At 40.8% G+C, this 27,977-nt stretch overlaps 1 protein-coding gene across 3 annotated transcripts in view; it reads right to left on the reverse strand.

Annotated features, from left to right (window-relative positions):
• Nucleotides 1-27,977, reverse strand: part of LOC124135479 (serine/threonine-protein kinase BRSK2-like) — a 182,421-nt gene that overhangs the window by 31,229 nt on the left and 123,215 nt on the right. For 2 of the 3 annotated variants that reach the window (XM_046500852.2, XM_046500851.2), the window contains exons 6-10: nucleotides 11,815-11,848; nucleotides 10,457-10,525; nucleotides 9,555-9,701; nucleotides 5,113-5,147; nucleotides 2,680-2,731 (exon numbers count right to left, since the gene is read on the reverse strand). In XM_046500852.2, the coding sequence (XP_046356808.2) occupies nucleotides 2,680-2,731; nucleotides 5,113-5,147; nucleotides 9,555-9,701; nucleotides 10,457-10,525; nucleotides 11,815-11,848 (337 nt within the window). Of the gene's footprint in view, nucleotides 1-2,679; nucleotides 2,732-3,361; nucleotides 3,414-5,112; nucleotides 5,148-9,554; nucleotides 9,702-10,456; nucleotides 10,526-11,814; nucleotides 11,849-27,977 lie in introns of all 3 variants that reach the window. The other variant, XM_048385603.1, reaches the window with a different exon arrangement.

Genomic DNA, 27,977 nt, shown 5'->3' on the forward strand with positions numbered 1-27,977 from the left:
CGCACTACGCCTGTCTTACGAATAGTGAATACTAGAGGTGTCGTACAACGCCTGTCTTACGTATAGTGAATACTAGAGGTGTCGCGATACGCCTGTCTTACGTATAGTGCATACTAGAGGTGTCGCGATATGCCTGTCTTACGTATAGTGAATACTAGAGGTGTCGTACAATGCCTGTCTTACGTATAGTGCATACTAGAGGTGTCGTACAATGCCTGTCTTACGTATAGTGAATACTAGAGGTGTCGCGATACGCCTGTCTTACGTATAGTGAATACTAGAGGTGTCGTACAATGCCTGTCTTACGTATAGTGAATACTAGAGGTGTCACGATACGCCTGTCTTATGTATAGTGAATACTGGAGGTGTCACGATACGCCTGTCTAACGTATAGTGAATACTAGAGGTGTCGCGATACGCCTGTCTTACGTATAGTCAATACTAGAGGGTCGCACTACGCCTGTCTTACGAATAGTGAATACTAGAGGTGTCGTACAACGCCTGTCTTACGTATAGTGAATACTAGAGGTGTCGCGATACGCCTGTCTTACGTATAGTGCATACTAGAGGTGTCGCGATATGCCTGTCTTACGTATAGTGAATACTAGAGGTGTCGTACAATGCCTGTCTTACGTATAGTGCATACTAGAGGTGTCGTACAATGCCTGTCTTACGTATAGTGAATACTAGAGGTGTCGCGATATGCCTGTCTTACGTATAGTGCATACTAGAGGTGTCGCGATATGCCTGTCTTACGTATAGTGAATACTAGAGATGTCGCGATATGCCTGTCTTACGTATAGTGCATACTAGAGGTGTCTCATCCTGTCTTACGTATAGTGAATACTAGAGGTGTCGCGATACGCATGTCTTATGTATAGTGAATACTAGAGGTGTCGCGATACGCCTGTCTGACGTATAGTGAATACTAGAGGTGTCGTACAATGCCTGTCTTACGTATAGTGAATACTAGAGGTGTCGCGATACGCCTGTCTTATGTATAGTGAATACTAGAGGTGTCGCGATACGCCTGTCTTATGTATAGTGAATACTAGAGGTGTAGCACAACGAATACCTTATGTATTGATACACAGTAGAGGTGTCGCAAAATGTCTACATCATGTATCAATACATATTAGAGGTGTCACAAAATGTATACCTTATGTATCGATACAGATCAGTAAGCTTGAGACACAATGCGATATACATGCTCAATATGTGGCTGTTTCAGGCCCAGCTGAGAGGCTCTTGCTGAACCAGGTCATCCTTAATCTCATAGTGTTATGCAGTGAGACTTAATATAGTTTCATGATAGGTATTAAAGAAACACTAGCTCTTGTAGTCATCAAGCCAAGATATTGCAATTATTACTTTTTGAAAGTTGATACAGAATTTGTGCTTCCATTTGATGCATTCGTAGGTGTGTCATGCATCGATCATCAAGAGCAAGTTGAGATGCATCAATGAATATGTGGAAGATGCACTATGCAAGTGCAGTTATTATTATTTCAAGTAGGCAGGATTATGGACAGAAGGGTGAACACATTGTGTTATTTTACAGATATCCTTGACTCTCCCTCACAACACAGTCCTACCACCCTGCTCCTAAAACTGACTGATTTCAGACAGTTTAGCGGTTTAATTTTCTTAATTGTTCAAAAGGTCTGATTGGAGACAGTTTAGCTCTGTTCAATTTTCTTAATTGTTCCAAAGGTCTGATTGGAGACAGTTTAGCTCTGTTTAATTTTTTCATTATTCAAAAGGTCTGATTTGAGACAATTTAGCTCTGATTAAGTTTCTTAATTGTTCAAAAGGTCTGATTGGAGACAGTTTAAATCTGTTTAATTTTCTTAATTGTTCAAAAGGTCTGATTGGAGACAGTTTAGCTCTGATTAATTTTCTTAATTATTCAAAAGGTCTGATTTGAGACAATTTAGCTCTGTTCAACTTTCTTAATGGTTTAAATTGTCTGATTTGTCATCAATCTTTCTCATAAATGAATGGAAACTTCACACCTTGAAAACAAAATCTCTTGAGGACAAAAAACTACTTTGGGAAAAATCAAATAGGCAACCCCCTTATAGTTTGATTATACTCATAATAATTGCTGACATCAACAGTCTATAGTTGTGGCCAGTGATCAAACACAGCCATTTAGCAAAAGTTGCTGTCAGGATTGGTATTGAAACATTTCTTGCATAAATAGTGCATGAGGACTTCAAAATCACACAGTTAAGTCACATCAACAAAAACTTTCAGCTCAATCCTCAAGCCATTTCGGAGAAGTTGAAAGTGTAAAATGTTTATGGAAGTCATGGATTCTGATGGTCCAGAGACGGACGATGGACGAGTTGTGAAAACATAAACCTTTTAAACCAGGTGAGCTAAAAATAGACTGACGTCTCATCGCCCGTAAGTTTCAAGTTGATATGTTATAGAAGGGTTTGTATGAGATTAAAATCTGGTGTTTGTCTCGAGAGTCAAGGACATCTGTTCTGACAGGACAGGCAGCTGACGGACACACAGACAGACATGCAGACAGAGAGACAGACATGCAGTCCCAGACAGACATGCAGACATGTAGACAGACATGCAGATGAAGAAACAGATGGCCAGACATGCAGACAGGCAGACAGACAGACAGACGGAGCTGGTGTGAAGTACGAGTCGTCGCATCACCTGGACTACTTGTGTGACAGGTAATTCTAACTCTATATGCCCCATTGTCTCCCTAGAAAAAGGAAACAAAGTACAACATGAGACATACAACCAAAGTACAACCACCACTGGATAATACAACACCATCAGGTCTTCCCAGCAGCGAGATCACACGCCTTGTAACTGTGCAAATATACAGACTACCGCCTCTGTCCAACTGTCGTCTTTCAAGCCAGAATTCCTAATAATACTACCAACGTACTAACATTCTATTGGCTAGTCTTCATACCATACAGTATGATTAAAACCATAACGTCCCAAATTTTATTGAACCTTTTTTAAAACTAAAATTCACTGTTATGAATGAAAAGACCCCCAAAAGCTTTGAATTTGGTATCAATGTATGTTTAAAAACTGGAAATACTGGGATAAATACTGAATATTCTTTTCGAGCAAATTTCATCTGTAGAATTCTCTTTCTAAAATTTGTCATGAAATCCATTTAAAGTTCATAGCATATAAATTTCTCCACTCATTTTATGAAGCCACATAAGGCAGGATTTTTAACTAAAACAAATCCCAAATTTGCACGGTTACAAGGATGGACAGTACCAACGTGGACAATTGTGACATCTACCCATAACACCCACAGCTGCAAGGACACACAGACAGGGAGAGCATGGCTCCCTCTGGTGGCAAATACCTGAACTACTTGAGTCATGGGTAATTCTACCTCAACTTCCTGTTTTGTTCCGCTAAAACAAGAATATTTGTCAAGTTATTCCCCAAAAAGAAAAACATGTGTCAAATTATTCCCCTAAAAGAAAAACATGTGTCAAGTTATTCCCCTAAAAGAAAAACATGTGTCAAGTTATACCCCTAAAAGAAAAGCATGTGTCAAGTTATTCCCCCAAACAAGAATGTGTCACGTTATTCCCCCCCACACAAGTGCGTGTGTCAAGTTATTCCCCCAAACAAGAACGTTTCACGTTATTCCCCCCAAACAAGAGCGTGTTATGTTATTCCCCCCCAAACAAGAGCGTGTATCAAGTTATTCCCCCAAACAAGAACGTGTCAAGTTATTCCTCCAAACAAGAACGGGTCACGTTATTCCCCCCCAAACAAGAACGTGTCACGTTATTCCCCCCCCAAACAAGAATGTGTCACGTTATTTCCCCCAAACAAGAGCGTGTATCAAGTTATTCCCCCCCAAACAAGCGCGTGTCACGTTATTCCCCCCCCAAACAAGAGCGTGTTAAGTTATTCCCCCCCCAAACAAGAGCGTGTCAAGTTATTATTCCCCAAAACAAGAACGTGTCAAGTTATTCCACCCCAAACAAGAGCGTGTGTCAATTTATCTTCAAGTTCCGACTAATCTCTAAAAATGTCAAGCCAGCTTGAAGCATTGCTAATTTCTTGGAGCCATAAACATTGATTTTGTTTTTCTTGAGACTTGATTTAAATTTATCCCCAAATGATGACTCTACATTTTGCATTCATCCCCAAAAGGAGCATTGATTGGAATCTAAGCACAAAGTTTAAATTTCTAAATGGAAATCAGTATTTGTTCATCCATAACTATTACTTTTTCACATAATCTGATGTCAAAACATGTAAGAAATGTATCACTACTTCTACTTTGGAACACTGGAAATGGCCTTGGTATATATTGCTGTTGATGCAAAATATTGATCTGAGATTCAAGCATTGCTTTAAGAATTCATTAGTGCTTTTTCAGCCAAAGGAATATTGTCGGCGAAATATGCTATCAACTGGAGTAAAACTTGTTATAAATATGCCATTACTCACAAGATCAAAGTATGGAAGATATCTGGAGCCTCAAGTACAAAATACAAATTAATATCCCAAATAACTTTCATGTATTACACATTAACTTTGCCTAAATTTGTGTAAACACAAACATTTTTCTTGCAATACTGAGGAAGTGAATGTGGTGGTACGCCAGTCAGCAATATTCCAGCTATATCACAGCCATGTGTAAATGAGTGTGCCAGGCAAGCCAGTGGTTGATAGCATGAGCAACAATCCAGGCCATTGGGTCACATGATGAACACCTGATCCTCGTAAATTGGTACGTAGAATCTCCACAAGATTTTTCGTGGAACAGAATTTGCCATGGTGGGACAACATGAAAACTTTTGGTTTTTTTTGTTTGTTTGTTGTTTAATCATGTTTAATCACGGCGGACTGTAAATAATCGAGTCTGGACGAGACAATCTAGTGATTGACATCATGAGCATCGATCCACGCAATTGGGATATGATGTCATGCATCAACCAAGTCAGCGAGTCTGACCACCTGATCCTGTTATTTGCCTCTTACGACATGCATAGTCGCCTTTTATGGCAAGCATGGGTTGGTGAAGACCTATTCTACCCCACATCTTCACGGGTCAGTTTGTGATGGTGTGGAGTCTCGTTGCTGTGTACTCACGCAATTGCCCAGGGGTGTCGCATGACATCTTCAAGCTGTGAACAAACAGCACAACAATAAACACATTCTACAGCGTTAGAAATTGGCACTACTTCTGTAGTCCTTGCCATACTGAGCAATAGTTAAAGTATCATGAGGACTTGTAGAAATTTTGTCATTTTGAAGGGTTTTGCTATATGTTATTATTATAAGAACTAGTGGACTAAAAATGTTTAGTACAGCTGTTCTAGCACCTACAGTTTCTACAGCTGTTCTAGCACCTACAGTTTCTACAGCTGTTCTAGCTGTTCTAGCACCTACAGTTTCTACAGCTGTTCTAGCTCCTACAGTTTCTACAGCTGTTCTAGCTCCTACAGTTTCTACAGCTGTTCTAGCACCTACAGTTTCTACAGCTGTTCTAGCACCTACAGTTTCTACAGCTGTTCTAGCACCTACAGTTTCTACAGCTGTTCTAGCACCTACAGTTTCTACAGCTGTTCTAGCTGTTCTAGCACCTACAGTTTCTACAGCTGTTCTAGCACCTACAGTTTCTACAGCTGTTCTAGCACCTACAGTTTCTACAGCTGTTCTAGCACCTACAGTTTCTACAGCTGTTCTAGCACCTACAGTTTCTACAGCTGTTCTAGCACCTACAGTTTCTACAGCTGTTCTAGCTGTTCTAGCACCTACAGTTTCTACAGCTGTTCTAGCACCTACAGTTTCTACAGCTGTTCTAGCTGTTCTAGCACCTACAGTTTCTACAGCTGTTCTAGCACCTACAGTTTCTACAGCTGTTCTAGCTCCTACAGTTTCTACAGCTGTTCTAGCACCTACAGTTTCTACAGCTGTTCTAGCACCTACAGTTTCTACAGCTGTTCTAGCACCTACAGTTTCTACAGCTGTTCTAGCTGTTCTAGCACCTACAGTTTCTACAGCTGTTCTAGCACCTACAGTTTCTACAGCTGTTCTAGCACCTACAGTTTCTACAGCTGTTCTAGCTCCTACAGTTTCTACAGCTGTTCTAGCTGTTCTAGCACCTACAGTTTCTACAGCTGTTCTAGCACCTACAGTTTCTACAGCTGTTCTAGCTGTTCTAGCACCTACAGTTTCTACAGCTGTTCTAGCACCTACAGTTTCTACAGCTGTTCTAGCACCTACAGTTTCTACAGCTGTTCTAGCACCTACAGTTTCTACAGCTGTTCTAGCACCTACAGTTTCTACAGCTGTTCTAGCTGTTCTAGCACCTACAGTTTCTACAGCTGTTCTAGCACCTACAGTTTCTACAGCTGTTCTAGCTGTTCTAGCACCTACAGTTTCTACAGCTGTTCTAGCACCTACAGTTTCTACAGCTGTTCTAGCTCCTACAGTTTCTACAGCTGTTCTAGCACCTACAGTTTCTACAGCTGTTCTAGCACCTACAGTTTCTACAGCTGTTCTAGCACCTACAGTTTCTACAGCTGTTCTAGCTCCTACAGTTTCTACAGCTGTTCTAGCACCTACAGTTTCTACAGCTGTTCTAGCTGTTCTAGCTCCTACAGTTTCTACAGCTGTTCTAGCACCTACAGTTTCTACAGCTGTTCTAGCACCTACAGTTTCTACAGCTGTTCTAGCACCTACAGTTTCTACAGCTGTTCTAGCACCTACAGTTTCTACAGCTGTTCTAGCTGTTCTAGCTCCTACAGTTTCTACAGCTGTTCTAGCTCCTACAGTTTCTACAGCTGTTCTAGCACCTACAGTTTCTACAGCTGTTCTAGCACCTACAGTTTCTACAGCTGTTCTAGCACCTACAGTTTCTACAGCTGTTCTAGCTGTTCTAGCACCTACAGTTTCTACAGCTGTTCTAGCACCTACAGTTTCTACAGCTGTTCTAGCACCTACAGTTTCTACAGCTGTTCTAGCTGTTCTAGCACCTACAGTTTCTACAGCTGTTCTAGCACCTACAGTTTCTACAGCTGTTCTAGCACCTACAGTTTCTACAGCTGTTCTAGCACCTACAGTTTCTACAGCTGTTCTAGCACCTACAGTTTCTACAGCTGTTCTAGCACCTACAGTTTCTACAGCTGTTCTAGCTGTTCTAGCACCTACAGTTTCTACAGCTGTTCTAGCACCTACAGTTTCTACAGCTGTTCTAGCTGTTCTAGCACCTACAGTTTCTACAGCTGTTCTAGCTCCTACAGTTTCTACAGCTGTTCTAGCTCCTACAGTTTCTACAGCTGTTCTAGCACCTACAGTTTCTACAGCTGTTCTAGCACCTACAGTTTCTACAGCTGTTCTAGCACCTACAGTTTCTACAGCTGTTCTAGCTCCTACAGTTTCTACAGCTGTTCTAGCACCTACAGTTTCTACAGCTGTTCTAGCTGTTCTAGCTCCTACAGTTTCTACAGCTGTTCTAGCACCTACAGTTTCTACAGCTGTTCTAGCACCTACAGTTTCTACAGCTGTTCTAGCACCTACAGTTTCTACAGCTGTTCTAGCTGTTCTAGCTCCTACAGTTTCTACAGCTGTTCTAGCTCCTACAGTTTCTACAGCTGTTCTAGCACCTACAGTTTCTACAGCTGTTCTAGCACCTACAGTTTCTACAGCTGTTCTAGCACCTACAGTTTCTACAGCTGTTCTAGCTGTTCTAACACCTACAGTTTCTACAGCTGTTCTAGCTCCTACAGTTTCTACAGCTGTTCTAGCACCTACAGTTTCTACAGCTGTTCTAGCACCTACAGTTTCTACAGCTGTTCTAGCACCTACAGTTTCTACAGCTGTTCTAGCACCTACAGTTTCTACAGCTGTTCTAGCACCTACAGTTTCTACAGCTGTTCTAGCTGTTCTAGCACCTACAGTTTCTACAGCTGTTCTAGCACCTACAGTTTCTACAGCTGTTCTAGCACCTACAGTTTCTACAGCTGTTCTAGCTGTTCTAGCTGTTCTAGCACCTACAGTTTCTACAGCTGTTCTAGCTCCTACAGTTTCTACAGCTGTTCTAGCACCTACAGTTTCTACAGCTGTTCTAGCTGTTCTAGCACCTACAGTTTCTACAGCTGTTCTAGCACCTACAGTTTCTACAGCTGTTCTAGCACCTACAGTTTCTACAGCTGTTCTAGCTCCTACAGTTTCTACAGCTGTTCTAGCACCTACAGTTTCTACAGCTGTTCTAGCTGTTCTAGCACCTACAGTTTCTACAGCTGTTCTAGCTGTTCTAGCACCTACAGTTTCTACAGCTGTTCTAGCACCTACAGTTTCTACAGCTGTTCTAGAGCCTACAGTTTCTACAGCTGTTCTAGAGCCTACAGTTTCTACAGCTGTTCTAGCACCTACAGTTTCTACAGCTGTTCTAGCACCTACAGTTTCTACAGCTGTTCTAGCACCTACAGTTTCTACAGCTGTTCTAGCTGTTCTAGCACCTACAGTTTCTACAGCTGTTCTAGCTGTTCTAGCACCTACAGTTTCTACAGCTGTTCTAGCACCTACAGTTTCTACAGCTGTTCTAGCAACCTGTTCCGCATTATCTGGAATCTGTTCTACAACTAGAGAATCTCACCAGAGTGTTCTTTCATAGCAAATATATAAACATGAGACAATAAAAGTTAAAAACTCCGAGGCTTTTCAAGGAGATTTAAACATTTATTAATGAGCGTTGATATGTTTGATATCAAAAGACACAAGGGTAAGATTTTATTTATCATCCAAAATCACTCTTCCAACTTATTCAGTTTGTAAGCAGTAATAAGCAGTGTCTTGGGAGTAAATAGTAAAAGAGTACAGCTATCTAGCTTCACTGGATTAGTGATGTCATGGTAACCGATGATGTCACAATGGTCTGCAAAGCATTGTGATGCAATTTCACTGCAAAGATATCACCTAGGAAACAAAGTGAATAAATACACAATGACAAGAGTATCACATTCTGTTTCTAAAAGTTAAAGTATCTAAATATCCTTTCTAAAGTGGTCAAAAAAATAATTTGTACATTGTCTTAAAGATTTCTTTAATAAGTATATTTTCAGACGGAGCTACCATGTGATCTGAATTGGCAAAGGTAAACTAGTGGTTAATAGAGTGAGCACTGACTTTCCATGTCATTGGGTTTAACAATCAGGTCACAGTAAACATCTGTGCATTAAATGGCGCTATGGCAACCAATCTTTCACAGCATGTCATGAAATAGTGGAAGTCCTCACTTTTTACCACTTAGGAACAAAATACCTCACGCATGAGTATGGTGCCGAAAAATCATAATCTGGGGTTCAAACTCACATTCACAGTACCCTGGTACAACAAAGGGAGGCAACTCTTCAAAGAGAATTATGGCTCCTTAGACATCTGGGTCCAACTTGCCTCTTTTTTTAACCCTTACCACGGGTTTCGTGCTGACTAATCTTGAAACATAATCCAAAATTTGGGACCACGACCATAGCTTTCTGTCATGCTTGAGGGACACAACTCTGCATAGAAAATTGTGGTCTACTTACATGTAGGCGTTTCTCTGGGTCAACCTCTATCATGCCTCGCAGCAAGTTTTGACAATCAGGAGGTACAAAGTGTGGAATGTGAAACACGCCTTTTTTTACTTTTTCTAATAATTGACGGAGGTTGTCATCATCGAATGGCAGAGCACCCTGCAAATATAAAGTAAACAACTTGCCAACTGAACATCAGACAAAAAAGCAGATTGACCTTCTTGAAACATTTCCCCCACTCAAAAGATGTTTATCTGTCAAGATGCATTTTTAATGTTAATAGAAAGTAATGAATGTCAAATGATAGGCAACACTAACTGTGAGCTTTCATCAACACTTCAATTTGGGACAGACAAACACAAGTAGGAAACTTAGATTTTTATCATTGACATGTTGGATTGCAAAAATGGAAAAAAACATTTCTTTCAAAGTTACATTCCAGAGTATATATAAAACCATTTATTACATAAAATATGTATTTATATAAACATAAAAATAATTTATTAACTACAAAGCTAGTTGAGGAGGTTATGTGTCAAACTTTTACGATCAGAACTAGCAGAACATATAATATATCATACTATTATCTTGACAACTAGCTGAAGATGTTAAATGTTATACTATTATCCTCATATGAAGGACATATAATATATCATACTATTATCTTGACAACTAGCAGGAGATGATATATGTTATAACATAATAATAATCAGAAGAACGTATAATAAATCATACTTTTATCTTGACAACTAGCTGAAGATGTTACATAAAATAAATCATACTATTAGCTTGACAACTAGCTGAAGATGTTACATTTTACACGATTATCCTTATCAGAAGAAGAACATATAATATATCACACTATTATCTTCACAACTTTCTAGGAATATTATAAATAATACTAATATCCTCACCACTAGTAGAGCATATAATATCACTCCACAGCTCCACACGTCTGCTTTTCTACCATCATATTTTTCTCCCTGAAAACATAAAGTTCATTGATGAATCAATCATGACATATTAACAGGACACTAATACAACTCTATATGCATGCTAAATGCCTATAAAAAGAAACATTTACAAAGATTCTTTCTATGCCTTGCATACATTCAGCAATCCATTAAATGCCTACGCAAAATAATCAACTCTTTGGGCAGGTTTAAAAAAGCCTTATTCATAACTGAGTTTCAAATACAAAAACTTTTATTAACAGGAAACTTAATAGTTTCTATTTATTTTTTATTTAATTCTGTCTCACTGGCTAAAAAGGGTATAATAGAAACCAACCAACCAACATTTAAACACATAAATGGATGTGCCCCTGTTATTTGTATCAGTAATTACATGTTGTAAAACATGCACAAAAACAACCAAAACTTGACACACGTTAATTAATTCTGATGAAATTAAACAAATCTGCAGATACGAAAAAACATATCCAAAGCTAAGTGTAAGACATTTCAAAACAAAATTAGATAAAACGCCATCTACTTAAACTAACAACAGTCACTTAAACAAACAAAACATGGAAATTACTGCACTGAAAATACATGAGGTGCAGATCATGCAACATCAGAAACAACATCCTCAAACAGTTGAACAAACAACTTCAGTAGCAACAGGACCAGGGTTAGAAACAATAACAGTCACACAAAACAATGCCTCTGCAAACTGATTTAAACAGAAACACTTTTAAATCGATGAAGCTTTGAATATCAATTGAAAAATTATTCTTTCCGTAACATAAATACATATGAATATATTATTTATATACATATGATTCCACAAGAAAAAAGAAATTACTTGATTTAGATTGGTCAATGAGAGGTTTCAAATTACAATAACAACCTGTGAAACAGCTAATGCTATTCCTTCAGTTCTAAAATTCAGTTTGGCACTGTTAAATCTATAGGTAAATCAGATCAAAATGTTTTTCTCCAGAATAAACTTGACGTATTCTTTGATAGGTATTTACAAGTTAGGAGAATATGAATTCATGACACTTTTTTATGAATAGCAACTTCATTCATTCTTTGTAAGAACAGAACAAAACAAGGTTGCTATCCACAAAAGAAAAGTGTCATGCATTCAAACTTGATGTAAGTTTCTAACGCTAAACCTGTGCCATGCATTGAGTGACCACACACAAATAGTAAAACTGTGCTTTAATGAAATAAACTGTCAACAAAACTGTACATGAAAAAGACAATATCAACCATGCGTTGCCATGACAACTGTCAACCATGCGTTGCCCATGACAACCTCTTACCCGTATAACCTCTGGACAGGCATAGTGCGGAGATCTGTGATGGACAATTCAGACAAGAGGATTACACATATGTCACTGACTGTTCAAGTAGGGGAGTAGCGGCAGCAGCTATGAGCTAAGATCGCTTTGCGGACCAGGGGCCTATAGATTGACTTCTTCCACATCAGGCTAAGACTCTTGGTAGGCTTGTAAATTAGACTAGTCTCGTGCTAGTCTAGGGCTGGGAACTTGGACTAGTCTAGGGCTAGTCTAGGCCTAGTCTAGGGCTGGGAACTTGTACTAGTCTCGGGCTAGTCTAGGGCTGGGAACTTGGACTAGTCTCGGGCTAGTCTAGGACTGGGAACTTTGACTAGTCTCGGGCTAGTCTAGGGCTGGGAACTTGGACTAGTCTCAGGCTAGTCTAGGGCTGGGAACTTGGACTAGTCTAGGGCTAGTCTAGGGCTAGTCTAGGGCTGGGAACTTGTACTAGTCTTGGGCTAGTCTAGGACTGGGAACACTTGGACTAGTCTCGGGCTAGTCTAGGACTGGGAACACTTGGACTAGTCTCGGGCTAGTCTAGGACTGGGAACTTTGACTAGTCTCGGGCTAGTCTAGGACTGGGAACTTTGACTAGTCTCGGGCTAGTCTAGGGCTGGGAACTTGGACTAGTCTCAGGCTAGTCTAGGGCTGGGAACTTGGACTAGTCTAGGGCTAGTCTAGGGCTAGTCTAGGGCTGGGAACTTGTACTAGTCTTGGGCTAGTCTAGGACTGGGAACACTTGGACTAGTCTCGGGCTAGTCTAGGACTGGGAACACTTGGACTAGTCTCGGGCTAGTCTAGGACTGGGAACTTTGACTAGTCTCGGGCTAGTCTAGGACTGGGAACTTTGACTAGTCTCAGGCTAGTCTAGGACTGGGAACTTTGACTAGTCCCGGGCTAGTCTAGGACTGGGAACTTTGACTAGGGAGAAGCCAAGGGCACAGTCGAGAACATGGAACTTGCACTAGGATTTAGTTTAGTGCCAGTCAAGTAGTGTCCATAATGACTGCCTGCCTGCCCATGGATGGTAACTTTACTGTCAGACTGCTTAAAATTTTCCTAAACCCGCACGACTATCTGCAGCTAATTTTAAGACTACTAACGTATTCAGTTTTATTATAACATCTCCTAGATTCTCAAGTAATTGTTTGCATTATTTCAACTGAATCAAGATGTGATTTGTCTCTTATTTTATGCCACTTTCACTAGTAATGTCTGAATGTGGACAGGTGACTTTGAAGGTGGGCAGCAACATTTATGGGTCACCTACCCGACTGTCTTGTTGGGTTTTAAAGGTTTCAAACAATGTAGTCAAGGGCATGGAACGAGGGACTAGGGCTCACACTGGGGCTTAGTCTAGGGCTAGTCTAGGGCTAGTATAGGGAGTAGTCTAGGGCTAGTCTAAGGCTAGTATAGGGAGTAGTCTAGGGCTAGTCTAAGGCTAGCATAGGGCTTGTCTAGGGCTAGACTTGGGGCTAGTCTAGGGCTAGTATAGGGAGTAGTCTAGGGCTAGTCTAGGGCTAGTATAGGGAGTAGTCTAGGGCTAGTCTAGGGCTAGTCTAGGGCTAGTCTGGGGCTAGTATAGGGCTAGTATAGGGAGTAGTCTTGGGCTTGGAGCCAATGACTGGGGCAAGTTTAGGCCATAGTCATGTCTCAGGGACTGTAGAGTCAGATAATGCTTACAAGGTAGACCCTATTTCTACTGGACACAGGGACTGACAGCCTCTGCATCTACCAGTCCAGGCCTAATTACTGATCAATATCTGGATATACCTGAGAAAGGAAACACCAAGAAACGAAAATACACCCTGGTGCACCTGCACTAGAATGACATCTACGGTAAGACAGACATTGTAGTCCCACTTTAACACATTGTAGGGAAACCTTGACTCTCCACACATGTTCTTTGTCTCCTGCATCAATTATTGATGTCTGCAATTTGTCTTCTATCTGATGTCTCAAACCAGGTCTCTTTCCCACTGTGGGACTTTAACCATGTGTCTAAAGTAACATTCAGATCAGTCTCAGCTAATATAATAGTCTGTATAATAACATGAAATAATAGTCCCTATAATAATATGAAATAATAGTCCCAATAATAATATGATATAATAGTCCATATAATAATATAAAAAATAGTCCCTATAATATGAAATAATAGTCCATATAATTATATGAAATAATAATCCATATAATAATATGAAACAATGGTCTGTTTAAAAACATGAAATATTATCCCAGTTATGAATATGATATAATAGTCCATATAATTATATGATATAATAGTCCATTTAATAATATGAAATTATAGTCCATATAATAATATGAAATAATAATCCACATAATAATATGATATAATAGTCAATATAATAATATGAAATAATAGTCCATATAATAATATGAAGTAATAGTCAATATAATAATATGAAATAATAGTCCATATAATAATATGAAATAATAGTCCATATAATAATATGAAATAATAGTCCATATAATAATATGAAGTAATAGTCCATATAATAATATGAAATAATAGTCCATATAATAATATGAAATAAAAGTCCATATAATAATATGAAATAATAGTCCATATAATAATATGAAGCAATAGTCCATATAATAATATGAAATAATAGTCCATATAATATTATGAAAATATAGTCCATATAATAATATGAAATAATAGTCCCTATAATAATATGAAATAATAGTCCCTATAATAATATGAAATAATAGTCCGGTAATAACATGAAATGATATCCCACTTATGAATAGGATTTAATAGTCCAAAAATAATATGAAGTAATAGTCCATATAATAATATGAAGCAATAGTCCATATAATAATATGATATAATAGTCCATATAATAATATGAAGCAATAGTCCATATAATAATATGAAGCAATAGTCCTTATAATAATATGAAAATCTATTGAAAATGATGCCAAGGGCCAAGTTTGGTCTGGTGAACTCAGTCTTTGGCACAGACTGCATTCCATATATAACAGCACATCCAATAGCCGCATACATCATAAAAACAAACATCATTCATATTTATCATGGGTGTCAAATCATCTGGAATCTCAATTCAATCCATATCTGTTGCCCTCAGTTTTTGCTACGTTGTTCACTTCTCTCTTCAACCCTCGGCTACACAATCTCCAGGACACGTGAGCCTCATTTATCGGAATCCATAACGTTTCGTCTGCAACCAGTTATAACTGTTATCATGCATGCACGTTGTAAATCATAACAAGTTCTCTTGCCCAATGGATATTATCTGACAACTATTAGGAATTCAGCTAAAGATTCGAAAAATTATTTCTGGACACAAAGATACAAATCAAAAGAAGGGTATGGGCAACATCAACAACAGTTGTCTCCCTTAGATAACACTATGCAAAACCATACCATACTCATTGTTCAGGGGGGGCCACAATGAGTTGATATATCGCTGGTGTTGCCATATGCATACCACTCTGATCAGATGGCGATACCCATAGCTACTATTGATCAGGCAGTGCCACCAATAGCTACTGATCAGATGGAGCCACCAATAGCTACTATTGATCAGAAGATGCCACCAATAGCTACTATTGATCAGATGGTGCCACCAATAGCTGCTACTGATCAGATGGAGCCACCAATAGCTACTATTGATCAGATGGAGCCACCAATAGCTACTATTGATCAGATGGTGCCACCAATAGCTACTATTGATCAGATGGAGCCACCAATAGCTTCTATTGATCAGATGATGCCACTAATAGCTGCTATTGATCAGATGGTGCCACCAATAGCTACTATTGATCAGATGGTGCCACCAATAGCTACTATTGATCAGATGGAGCCACCAATAGCTGCTATTGATCAGATGGAACCACCAATAGCTACTATTGATCAGATGGAGCCACCAATAGCTACTGATCAGATGGAGCCACCAATAGCTACTATTGATCAGATGGAGCCACCAATAGCTTCTATTGATCAGATGGTGCCACCAATAGCTGCTATTGATCAGATGGAGCCACCAATAGCTTCTATTGATCAGATGGTGCCACCAATAGCTTCTATTGATCAGATGGAGCCACCAATAGCTACTATTGATCAGATGATGCCACCAATAGCTGCTATTGATCAGATGATGCCACCAATAGCTGCTACTGATCAGATGGAGCCACCAATAGCTACTATTGATCAGATGGTGCCACCAATAGCTACTATTGATCAGATGGAGCCACCATTAGCTACTATTGATCAGATGGTGCCACCAATAGCTGCTACTGATCAGATGGTGCCACTAATAGCTACTATTGATCAGATGACGCCACCAACAGCTGCTATTGATCAGATGGTGCCACGAATAGCTGCTACTGATCAGATGGAGCCACCAATCGCTACTATTGATCAGATGGTGCCACCAATAGCTGCTATTGATCAGATGGTGCCACCAATAGCTACTATTGATCAGATGATGCCACCAATAGCTACTATTGATCAGATGGTGCCACCAATAGCTACTACTGATAAGATGGTGCCAAAAAAAGCTGCTACTGATCAGATGGTGCTACCAATAGCTGCTACTGATCAGATGACAGATGATGCCACCAATAGCTGCTAATGATCAGATGATGCCACCAATAGCTGCTATTGATCAGATGGTGCCACCAATAGCTGCTACTGATCAGATGGAGCCACCAATAGCTACTATTGATCAGATGGTGCCACCAATAGCTGCTACTGATCAGATGGTGCCACCAATAGCTGCTATTGATCAGATGGTGCCACCAATAGCTGCTACTGATCAGATGATGCCACCAATAGCTGCTATTGATCAGATGGTTCCACCAATAGCTGCTACTGATCAGATGATGCCACCAATAGCTGCTATTGATCAGATGGTGCCACCAATAGCTGCTATTGATCAGATGGTGCCACCAATAGCTGCTATTGATCAGATGGTGCCACCAATAGCTGCTACTGATCAGATGATGCCACCAATAGCTACTATTGATCAGATGGCACCACCAATAGCTACTTTTGATCAGATGGTGCCACTAATACCTACTACTGATCAGATGGTGCCACCAATAGCTACTATTGATCAGTATCATGTGATGAGGAATTTCCTCTGGCAATGGAAAGGCTGCAGATTGTACTTGACATATTGATTGTCAACTTTATGAAGACTCTCTGTATGACCTTCTATTTGCTATTCCAAAACATGACAGAAACCATGACATCTCTAATGAGTCATAACACACACAACTTCCATGAAGTCTCAAAATAGCTGATGGCATTTACAAAGCATACAAGACCTACAATCTACAGGAAATATGAACCATAACAAGCTGAAGATAGAACACCATGACATCATGTATATCAGGACATTTCTTGAAAGTTTCAGAAAATAACTCAAAAGGGGCTCTGACCTGGAGAAATACAGAGCAGAAACAGAAATACTGTCACTGATTAGCAATGACCACAAAACACTTTAGTGTAACCTGATGCCAGATCTTAAATAAGCATGAAATACTCATATCCCCCACCAATATGACATGTCCAGTTGTATGCAAGGCAAGAAATATTGTAAGGTTTTCAAGATCTGCTCTAGAAACAAGAACTACCGCTATTTTCAGTCAAAGTCAAAGTCATTGCCTTGAAAACTCAAAAAAAATTTTTTTTAAATCCCAAGCTATCAAAAGGCACCAGTTCACAACTAGACCTATCTATATGCCAAGTTTGGTTAAGATATATCTCATGGTTTTTGAGTTCTGATGGAAACAAAACGTGACGTACGGACGGGAGGAAGGATGGGAGGATGGATGGACAGCACCCAGCACCCAGGGCGTTATTATCCCCCGCCACGAAGTGGAAGAGGGATAATAACGCCCTCTTGGAAGTCCAAATCATTCAAACAGAAGATCCCACCCAGTGTTGTCTATATGTCTACTCAAGCCACTCTGAGTTACACAGCGATGACGTATGCTCTGCCTGCTTATCTTCACCCAACTCCAACACCAACGTTAACCTGAAGTTGGTAGCACCGCATCTTATCTGACATCACACAGGCAGTTCATGCAAGGCATTCTCTTGATAACTTCTCAACAAAACTATCAGGTATCTGGGATTGTAGGATGAGAACATTCAAAGCCTGTGAAATGTGTGTTAACTGGCTCCACTTGCTGGTGTGGAGCAATTGGCTCCACTTGCTAGAGTGGAGTTTGAATATCTGGTTAGACTCCACAGAGAGGGTTTCCTATCTGATGTCTTAAACTTGCACAAGTCTCTCAGGCAATAATTATTAGTTTAAACAAGAACAAGTTGTCCCAAAAGAGACTGGAGTACTGTCCACATATCTAGACTTGCCTATTAGGAGAATAGAATTACTACACATCCATGGACTTGTCTTTCAGTACAGCCTTGGAGCAAGAAGGTCTACTTCCGAAATCAACAGATTCGACTAATTTCTCTGACTTGAACCAAGTTATGGTTTGTACATAATTTCTCTATAATGTGGCATAATGACCTGTGGTTGTTTTAATGCTTAACATGCACATTCAGAATGACCACTGAATTCCGGGCTGTGAGTGAGTGAGTGAGTGAGTGAGTGAGTGAGTGAGTGAGTCTTACTTAACACCGCCTTTAGCAATATTCCAGCAATACTTCGGCAGGGGACACCAGAAATTGGCTTCACACATTCTACCCATGTGGGGAATTGAACTCGGACCTTTGGCATGACGAGCGACCACTTTAACCACTAGGCTACCACAAAGCCCGATATTATTCCAAGATCCAATCAAGTTGTCCAATTAACCTTTGGGAACCAGAGAAGGAAATGTGTCTCTTCTTGTTATGACCATCTTCCACGTCTACAGCCATTAATCCGGGTTCAGGTTTGCTGCATCCACATAAACACGGCAAGATGTGTTCCAGATCATAAACCAGAAAATATTGACAGAAATAACCCTTTCTGTAGTGTTCGCCACACAAGTCAATAAAATAAGCTCATTCCCAATTTCAAGGCTCAGATGTGGTAGTGTAGCCAACGTAGACATCTCCATCAGACATGTCTGACAAATTGAGGACATTAGTTTATTGTACACCTTCTGATTTATCAGATAATATACAGTCGAACCCTAGTGGGGTGGGGTGGGGGGGAGAGGCCCTGTTGTAAGATATCTGGACATACGCGATAATGAGGCAGGACATCCAAGACGACCTCGCTGCTGTTTCCCTACTAAAGTTCAAACTGAATCGTTCTCAGCATCAGCAGAAATTGAAGGTCTGTCTTGAGGAGAGGAAGAAGAAGAAATCGTAGGGAATGTAGCAGATAGATCTAGTACTGACTAATTATACTGATTACTTCTTTATCTGCAATGTGAAAGTAGGCAGAACCGTGAAGATTGCTTGTGTTGGAGTGAGATAGGTGTTCCTGTCTGGCAGAGTGAGTGAGTGTGTGAGTGAGTGAGTGAGTGATTGGGTGAGTAAATGGTTTCTTGGCAGGCAAGTGAGTGAGTGAGTGAGTGGGTCTGAGTGAGTGAGTGAGTGAGTGAGTGAGTGAGTACTTACTTGGCCGGCGAGTGAGTGAGTGAGTGAGTAAGTGAGTGAGTGAGTGAGCAAGCAAGCGAGCGTGGCATTTGTGAGCCAGTGAGTGAGTGAGTGAGTGAGTGAGTGAGTGAGTGAGTGAGTGAGTGAGCGAGCGTGGCGTTTGAGAGTGAGTGAGTGAGTAGGTGGCTGGTTGGAGTGATAACGAGTGAGTGAGCATGAGCTTTGGTAAGTGTTATTTCAACAACTGTGCCACTCATGCCCCCTTTTAAAACTGTGTTCTCCCTCCTTATTCTGACCCCCTTCCCCCTCCTCCCGTCTCTCATGCTGCTCAAACAATGGAGCCTCGAGATGCACTTCAGGCAGATAAACATTTCAGATTGAACATCTGTCCCCTGTGGAGGGAAATACTCTACTTAAAGTTATCTAGAGAAGTATTTCAAGCCAAGGCCAGCGTGTGAAATCTGTAGGAGACAGGGGCAATACAAGGGTGCTTGATAATCAACAGCTGAGTCTTGTAGCAGGCATGTAGAGCAGGCACAGGTAAACAGATGATATCGCAGACACTGAAAAACTATCACAAATGTAACAAGTAGAGCTCTGTTCAGGTGCGGAGAGCGTTACATTTAGTTGCAGTTTTTGAAAGGAAGCATCAGACAGCCCCTGAATGTACCATTCAACATTATATTATCAGGGGTTAACTAACACTTATAAAAAACTACAAAATAAAACATACAATCCAAATGGAGCCCAGAATAATAGTTAATTTCAGAGCCGAAGACATCTAGTAGGGCTGGGTTGGTTTGTTGTTTAACGCCGCACTCAGCAATATTCCAGCTATATGACGGCGGTCTGTAAATAATCGAGTCTGGACCAGACAATCCAGTGATTGACATCACGAGCATCGATCCACGCAAATGGGATTGATGACATGCATCAACCAAGTCAGCGAGCCTGACCACCCGATCCCGTAAGTCGCCTTTTACGACAAGCATAGTCGCCTTTTAAGGCAAGCATGGGTTGCTGAAGACCTGTTCTACCCCGGAATCTTCAGGGCTGGGACAAGTTTTAACCTGGTAACCCAACCCCCTATTATACGTCCCGACCTCAAGAGATTGGTACAAAATGTCAAGCTGGGAATTGTTTGACCAGAGTCATGGGAAAATGTACTTAGGTACACAATAATACGATCTGGTCATGCACAGCTGAAGTTGACTGAAGCTTTATCTTTATTAAAAAATATATAATTTTTACTTTACTAAGGAAGTGTCATTCTAAATATAACATTTGTTTCACTTGCCCACTTTCTACATGGCATTGTGTTTTCATAGCTTTCGGCCATTGGAGCTGTGCCAACTATCACGCCAACTTACACTTATCAGATGGGACACAAAATATGTGATCTAGACGACCAGTTGTCTCCCTTGGTGGCTGAGTGGGTTAGATCACTGACTTTGTATGCTGGCGATTACCGTATATGACCGCGTATAAGCCGAATTTTGAGGACCAGAAAAAAGATTCTGTAGAAAGGGGTCGGCTTATCCACGGGACACACTTTCACGATAGTATTTTTCAGATCGTGATCCGACAGAAACATTGAAGTAAATTGGTGAGTTACTGCATAGGTGTATAAAAGTTGGAATATTTTTATTGACTGGCATTCTCATCATGAGTTCAAAACGAAAACGCCACGCTTACGATGCTGCATTCAAACTTCGGGTCGTCTCTGTTGCTGAGTCGACAAACAACAGTGCGGCTGCACGACAGTTCGTCATCAACGAGAGGCAAGTTAGAAATTGGAGGAAAGAAAAGACGGCACTAACAGAAATGCCGAAAACCAAGAAAGCTAGACGGTTTGCTGTAATACCATACAGTAAACTAGAGGACGTCCTTTATGAGTGGATAACAGAACAAAGACAGTCTGGTTACATGGTAACCAGAAATATGATTCGCCAACGGGCATTGACGGTTTACAAGGCGAAGAAACAGGAATATGACCTCCCATCAACGTTTAAGGCATCGTCACACTGGTGTTAAAGGTTTATCAACAGGAGACACCTTACTCTCAGACAGAAGACCCACATCGCCCAGAAGCTGCCTGACCAGGTAAACACAAAAGTGGACTTGTTTCATGCCTTTGTCATCAAAGAACGGAAGGCTATGGCCTATGGACGAGACCCCTTTGAACTTCGATATGCCAGGCTCCAGAACAGTAGACCACCTGGGTGCCAAGACCATATCGGTGAAAACAACGGGGAACGAGAAACAACATTTTACTGTGGTTTTAACGTGTTTGGCAGATGGGACGAAACTAAAACCTATGGTTGTTTTCAAAAGAAAGACAATGCCAAAAGACAAGTTTCCGGCTGGACTTGTTGTCGCAGTACACCAGAAAGGTTGGATGGACGAAGACCTAGTCAACAGATGGGTAACAGATGTTTGGATGTCCAGACCGGGTGGCATGAGGGGGTGCAAGTCTTTACTTGTATGGGATATGTTTAGAGCACACCTGTGCCAGAGTGTCAAGAAGAAGTTAACGGAAACAAAGACACACCAAGCAGTAATACCAGGTGGATGTACCTCCCTTCTCCAGCCCCTTGATGTATGCTTAAACAAGCCGTTCAAGACCAACGTCCGGGAGAAGTGGTCGGAGTGGATGCTGAACGGCGATCACACATTCACAAAATCTAACGCCATGAGAAGGGCTCCACTCGCAGAGGTTGCAAAATGGGTGGTGGAGTCTTGGGATGAGATCCCCACAGACATGGTTAAGAAATCATTTTTGAAATGCGGAATTTCTAACGCTATGGACGGGTCTCAAGATGACATTTTGTTCGAGGAGTTCGTGTCCCCCGCCCTGGTTTCCACAGATGTGGAAGATGTAATGTCATGTGATGACCTCGATGACTATTATGACGATACGACAGGTGTAGATGCGTGGGCAATTCTGGCCGGTGAGGACAGCGACACCGAATTTGATGGCTTTACAAGGGATGATGTGAAGTAAATGATAATGTATATATGTTTTTATTTAGTTATTTGAACACAAAGCAAATAACAAAAATACACTGATTTGAAACTAAATATTCGACTTGTGTTTTTCATTTGTTGGTATATTTTCTCACGGGTTCATAATTCTATAAACACCGTTTCACAAAATGGCGCTTCGTTATTGATGCCAACAAAAAACAATCATAATGAGATTAAAAAAAGACAAGAGAAACAGCGTCCCACATTATGAAAGTGGATGACTGGTTTGTTAAATCTTTATTAGAAATAATAATGACTTTTCAATATAATTACAACGTTTTTCATCTTATATTATTGAATATCTGAGATTACCGTCACATGTCTTCGACATTGGCGCAGACCGACTTCACAGTGTTTTTTGCCTTGCACTTCCTGGTTCGGCTTATCTGCGGGTTATATCATTTTCTTTCGTATTTCAATGGTCAAGTTAACACCTCGGCTTATCTACGGGGTCGGCTTATCCGCGGTCATATACGGTAGGTGCCTCACTCTGGCAGTGTGGGTTTGAATCCTGGATAGGACTCAACCCCCAAAAGTACTAGACTTTATTAAGGAGTGAGTGAGTGAGTTGGGTTTAACGCCGCTTTTAACAGTATTCCAGTTATATCATGGCGTGTCAGCTTAATGTGGGAGGAAAGCCCGAAGTGATGCAGGTCTCAGACGTTTACCACTTTGGTGAAACCCACGAGCACGGGTATGGTGCTGACAAACTTAGAAACATAATCTGGGCGAACCGGGAACATTATTAAGGAAGTGTTATCCCAAATATAACATTTGTTATAAAAAAATATAGACGTCACCCATGGTCATGTGACCCTGGTTAGTGTGACAGCCCTGCACACTTAATTGCGACACCTTATATTTTAAGGCAGCGTATCTACACTATTTCTTTCTTAATCATGAATGATTTATAAAACATGTCATGAATGCCATTAAATAAACAACTTAAGATATAGGTTGTGCAGCACGATAACTGCTTTCTGCAAACTCTATCACTCCTCATCATACAAATAGATTGCCACATGAATAAATTATCCCCACTTAAACAGCTTCACTCTAATACATGCAGTCTTTTCCAGGTCATCAATAAACAAGATAACCATCTGCAGCCACATTACCGTATTCGACGTAATAAGCGCCCCGCTCTAATAAGCGCTCACGGCGATATTTGTTAATATATTGGCTAGTGAACAATCCCAATTAGCACCCCTTCCGATTGATCAATGTACACAAGACTTATTTATTCGTGTATAATACGTGTGTTATATGTGTCCTTATTTATGGGAAAAAAAATTCTGGAAAAATCTATCTGTGGTATATAAACATTTCAAGCTGTCAGCATAAACCATGAAATTTACGATCTTTGTTTTTCACCAAAATAATATTCTTATAACAGCCCCCTATTTCTAATTTTGAGAGCGCCCTGGGCGCTTATTATGTCGAATACAGTTCTTCCCCTCTGCTTACAATACAAAGAAACCTGCCAGTTGCTGTCTATCAATACTCCACAGAAACTTAATCCATCAATATCTCACATTTCCTATCAGCTAAGAAAACAACTGCTACCAACACGACCATAAACTTGAGTGAGAAAAGTCCATATCTTAAGCCTTATCTTACCTTCAGCTTTTTAAACCATTTTCCTACAGAATCATCTCCAGCAGATTTGCATTTCAGCGATGCAATCGGCAGGCTTACGACAAACAACCACACCGCAAAAGCAAGGCACCGACATTGAAGTATGAACATCTTGAATAGAATTCAAATTGCGTCCAAGAAGATATACATTATCATTAAACCTGGTTTGCAATCTGCATGGAAACATCTTTATTTTCATACATTTGCATAGTTCTGTGTTCATTCTGCAGACATGTGGCGTCTGGATGTTATAGACTGGTGCCAGTAGATGGCAGTATTGTACGTTGTCAGAGATACAAATCAGAGTTGTTAATCACTTTCACTTTCCTTAAAAAACACCCAACAAAAACATAATAGCATGTACATACTGTTTCTTCCATATTGTATGGAATTTGTACTTGCCATTGCCATTGCCTTCAGGTCAACAATAATACATGAGACAAGAGTGACACAGCGCTGTAGCTCACCTGGATATGTAATCAATAGCTTAAAATGTCAACAAAGTTTGTTTGTTGTTTAACGCTGCATTCAGCAATATTCCAGCTATTATAATGACGGTGGTCTGTAAATAAGCTCCTCTGGACCACAAAATCCAGTGAGTGACATCATGAGCATTGATCCACGGAATTGGGATACGATGACATGCATCAACCAAGTCAGCGAGTCTGACCACCCGGACCAACCTGTTAGTCGCCTCTTATGACAAGCATAATCGCCTTTTACGGCAATCCTGGGTTGCTGAAGACCTATTCTACCCCGGATCTTCAACAAAGATAGTCACTTAACATAAGTTGCTGCAGAATTAGAATTTCCTGTGTTTAGTCCCATTACATAAATCAAACTTCATACCTACTGAACAAAAATAACTGGGCAATTGCCATAAACAGATCGTTCAATATGGCTGCCATGGCAGCCATATTGAAGATTGAATTTGAACCTGTAGACCACATTAGGGTGTCATCATTGGTGGGATCAAGCATGTTTCTTTGTTGTTTAACACCGCACAGTCCAGTGATTGACATCATGAGCATTGTTCTATGCAACAAGATACTATGATATGCATCAACCAAGTCAACAAGCCGGGCCACACGATCGTGTTAGTCACCTCTTAACGACAAGCATAGGTTGCTGAAGACCACTTCTAACCCAGATCTTCACAGGTGAACAAGCATATGACGTTTTTTGTTTAATGTTCACGTGGCTTCCGAGGAGATGATGTTTACAGTGCAGAGAAATGTAGTTTGAGCGACTTTAAGAACGCATGTGGGAAATATGTGTTGAGTCACACCACTAAACACACACCCTGCACCTACCCTATCTACTCACTGGGTCTCCCAAGCTCCTTCTCCAACAGGCATGAAGTACTGGGAACCACATTTCTGCCCTGGAATGCACACAGGGGTGTCTGCTTTCAAGTACAATGATAGGCATAAAAACCCAGCAGGAACTTAAGGCCGATTCAGAAAGTTTATCAAAAACAGAACAACTAGCAGCCCACCTGTAGTCGTCAGCCTTGCAAGGTGTGCAGGTGGGGCTGATGAAGACGATGGCGAGGTCTCGGCCGCGTGTGATGGCGGGATCACATTCCGCCATGTGGGAACACCATGTGCCAGCCACTGCTGATGGTGGGTGTAGCAGGCCTCATCAGATGAGGAAGTTGATGAGTCAGAACGAGTGAGTAGGACTACAACCTAAAGAAGCGTTACTTTCTCAGTTTGTGTCGTGTTCCCTATAGTGCTGAAGAAGGTGGGATTTCCTCAATCATTGCATAAACATCCATAAGGGAATTGGTACAATGTCAAACATGGTGTCACAGATTAAGACTTAAAAATCCTAGTGTTCAGGAACTGTTTTCGTTTCCAGTTGGCAGTGGTACAAGTGTCAGAACTTTCAGAAAGTATTATAGTTACACTTGAGGACCCTGAGGAGTTTCTGAGATGTCCATGTTTGGAATAGTCGGTACCGAGACCACTTTTTAAAAAAATATCCTAGGAATTGATTTCATCTCCAGGTGGCAGTGGCACAGGTTTAAGAACTTTCAGAAAGTGTTATAAGTTAAACTTGAGGACCCTGAGAAGGTTCTGAGATGTCCACGTTTGGAACAGTCGGTCCCGAGAACACTTTTTAAAAAAAATATCCAAGGAATTGATTTCATCTCCAGTGGAACAAGTTACAGAAAGTGTTATAAGTTAAACTTGAGGACACTGAGGAGTTTCAGAGATGTCCACGTTTGGAACAGTCACTTTTCCGAGAACCCTGTGAATAGACAGGGAATGGGCTTGAACTCAGTGAAGGGACCCGAGAACCCTTTGATCACACAAAGAGAGACCTCAGCATACCTGGAACATGCTGGAAGGACAAAGAACCCTGGTGACACATACAGATGTCTTGATCTGTTGGGAGTTTGAGAACATGCTGTTCAACTGCAGTCCTACATTCTACAGAGTATCTGAATGGGTATGTGGCTGTGTATAACTCAGTAGTAGTATAACTCCGGAAGTTTTTCTAGGACTTTGGTCCTGACCCACACTTTAACACATGTATACACACATGCCTCTGTCCACCCAGTGAGTGAGTTGGGTTTAACGCCGCTTATAACATTATTCCAGTTATACCACGGCTTGTCAGGTATAAGAGGGAGGAAAGCCCGAAGTGATGCAGGTCTCAGACGTTTACCACTTTGGTGAAACCCATGAGCACGGGTACTGCTGACAAACCTAGAAACTTAATCGGGGCAAACCAGGATTCGAACCCACAATCATAGGTTTCTGGCGTGCCCAAGGGATGCTACTCTGCACAGCGAATCGCGGTGCCTTAGACGACTGGGCCACCCGTGCCCCCCCTCTGTCCACCCAGCAATGAATGGGTACCCGGAAGGATGAGATGGTAATGTGACCGTAAACCAATAAGCACCTAAGAATGCATCATCATCATCATCATCATCATCATCACTATTATGCTGATTATTATTAATCTTCTAATGGTAGCTCATGGCCAAAGACTAACTAATAATACTCAAGCAATCAAACTGGAAACTTGGATCCCTCTGTAAACTTGAAACATATACAAGGGAGGCAACTCTGACCTCCAAGCATTCCAGTCACATGATTCATTGAGGAAGGTGAAATCCAACCCCTCCATGTTAATAGCCGCCAATCTAACAGATGTTGGGTTAAGCCAGCCGAAGCCTTACTAAGCCTCAGATAACAAGGTTCTTAGCCCCAATAGATTGTCATTAACAGCATCTTTTTTTTCATTTAAGACAAAGAGAATATGCTTTTATTTGATGAAATCAATTTCAGGGCCATAAATGGATTTTATTTTGAGTTTGATTTTAAAATAATGCTCTCCTGTTAAAGCAATTAAATGTGAATAGGACGTCTGATTTCTGTCACCCAAATGGGGCAGATAATTTAATGACAACTGCTGATGAAGATTTCGCATGTTCAAGTTGGTGAGTTTGGTTTAATGTCGCTTTGAACAGCGTTGCAGTTATATTACAGCATTTCAGCTTGATGCGGGAGGAAAGCCCAAAGTAATGCAGATCTTTGATGTTTACCACTTCAATGTTTGTTTGTTTGTTTGTTTGTTGTTTAACGCTGCACTCAGCAATATTCCAGCTATATGACGGCGGTCTGTAAAAAAATTGAGTCTGGACCAGACAATCCAGTGATTGACATCATGAGCATCGACCAACGCAATTGGGATCGATGACATGTATCAACCAAGTCAGCGAGCCTGACCACCCGATCCCGTTAGTCGCCTTTTACGACAAGCATAGTCGCTTTTTACGGCAAGTATGGTTGCTGAAGACCTATTCTACCCCGGAATCTTCACGGGTCACCACTTCAATGAAAACCATGAGCAAAGGCATGGTGCTGACAAACCTTGAAACATAATCACGTCAAATTTGGGATTAAGACCCTCT

The sequence above is a fragment of the Haliotis rufescens genome, unplaced genomic scaffold, assembly GCF_023055435.1.
Source record: "Haliotis rufescens isolate VD_foot unplaced genomic scaffold, xgHalRufe1.0.p SCAF_6, whole genome shotgun sequence".
In the NCBI taxonomy this organism is placed as follows: Eukaryota; Metazoa; Mollusca; class Gastropoda; order Lepetellida; family Haliotidae; genus Haliotis; species Haliotis rufescens.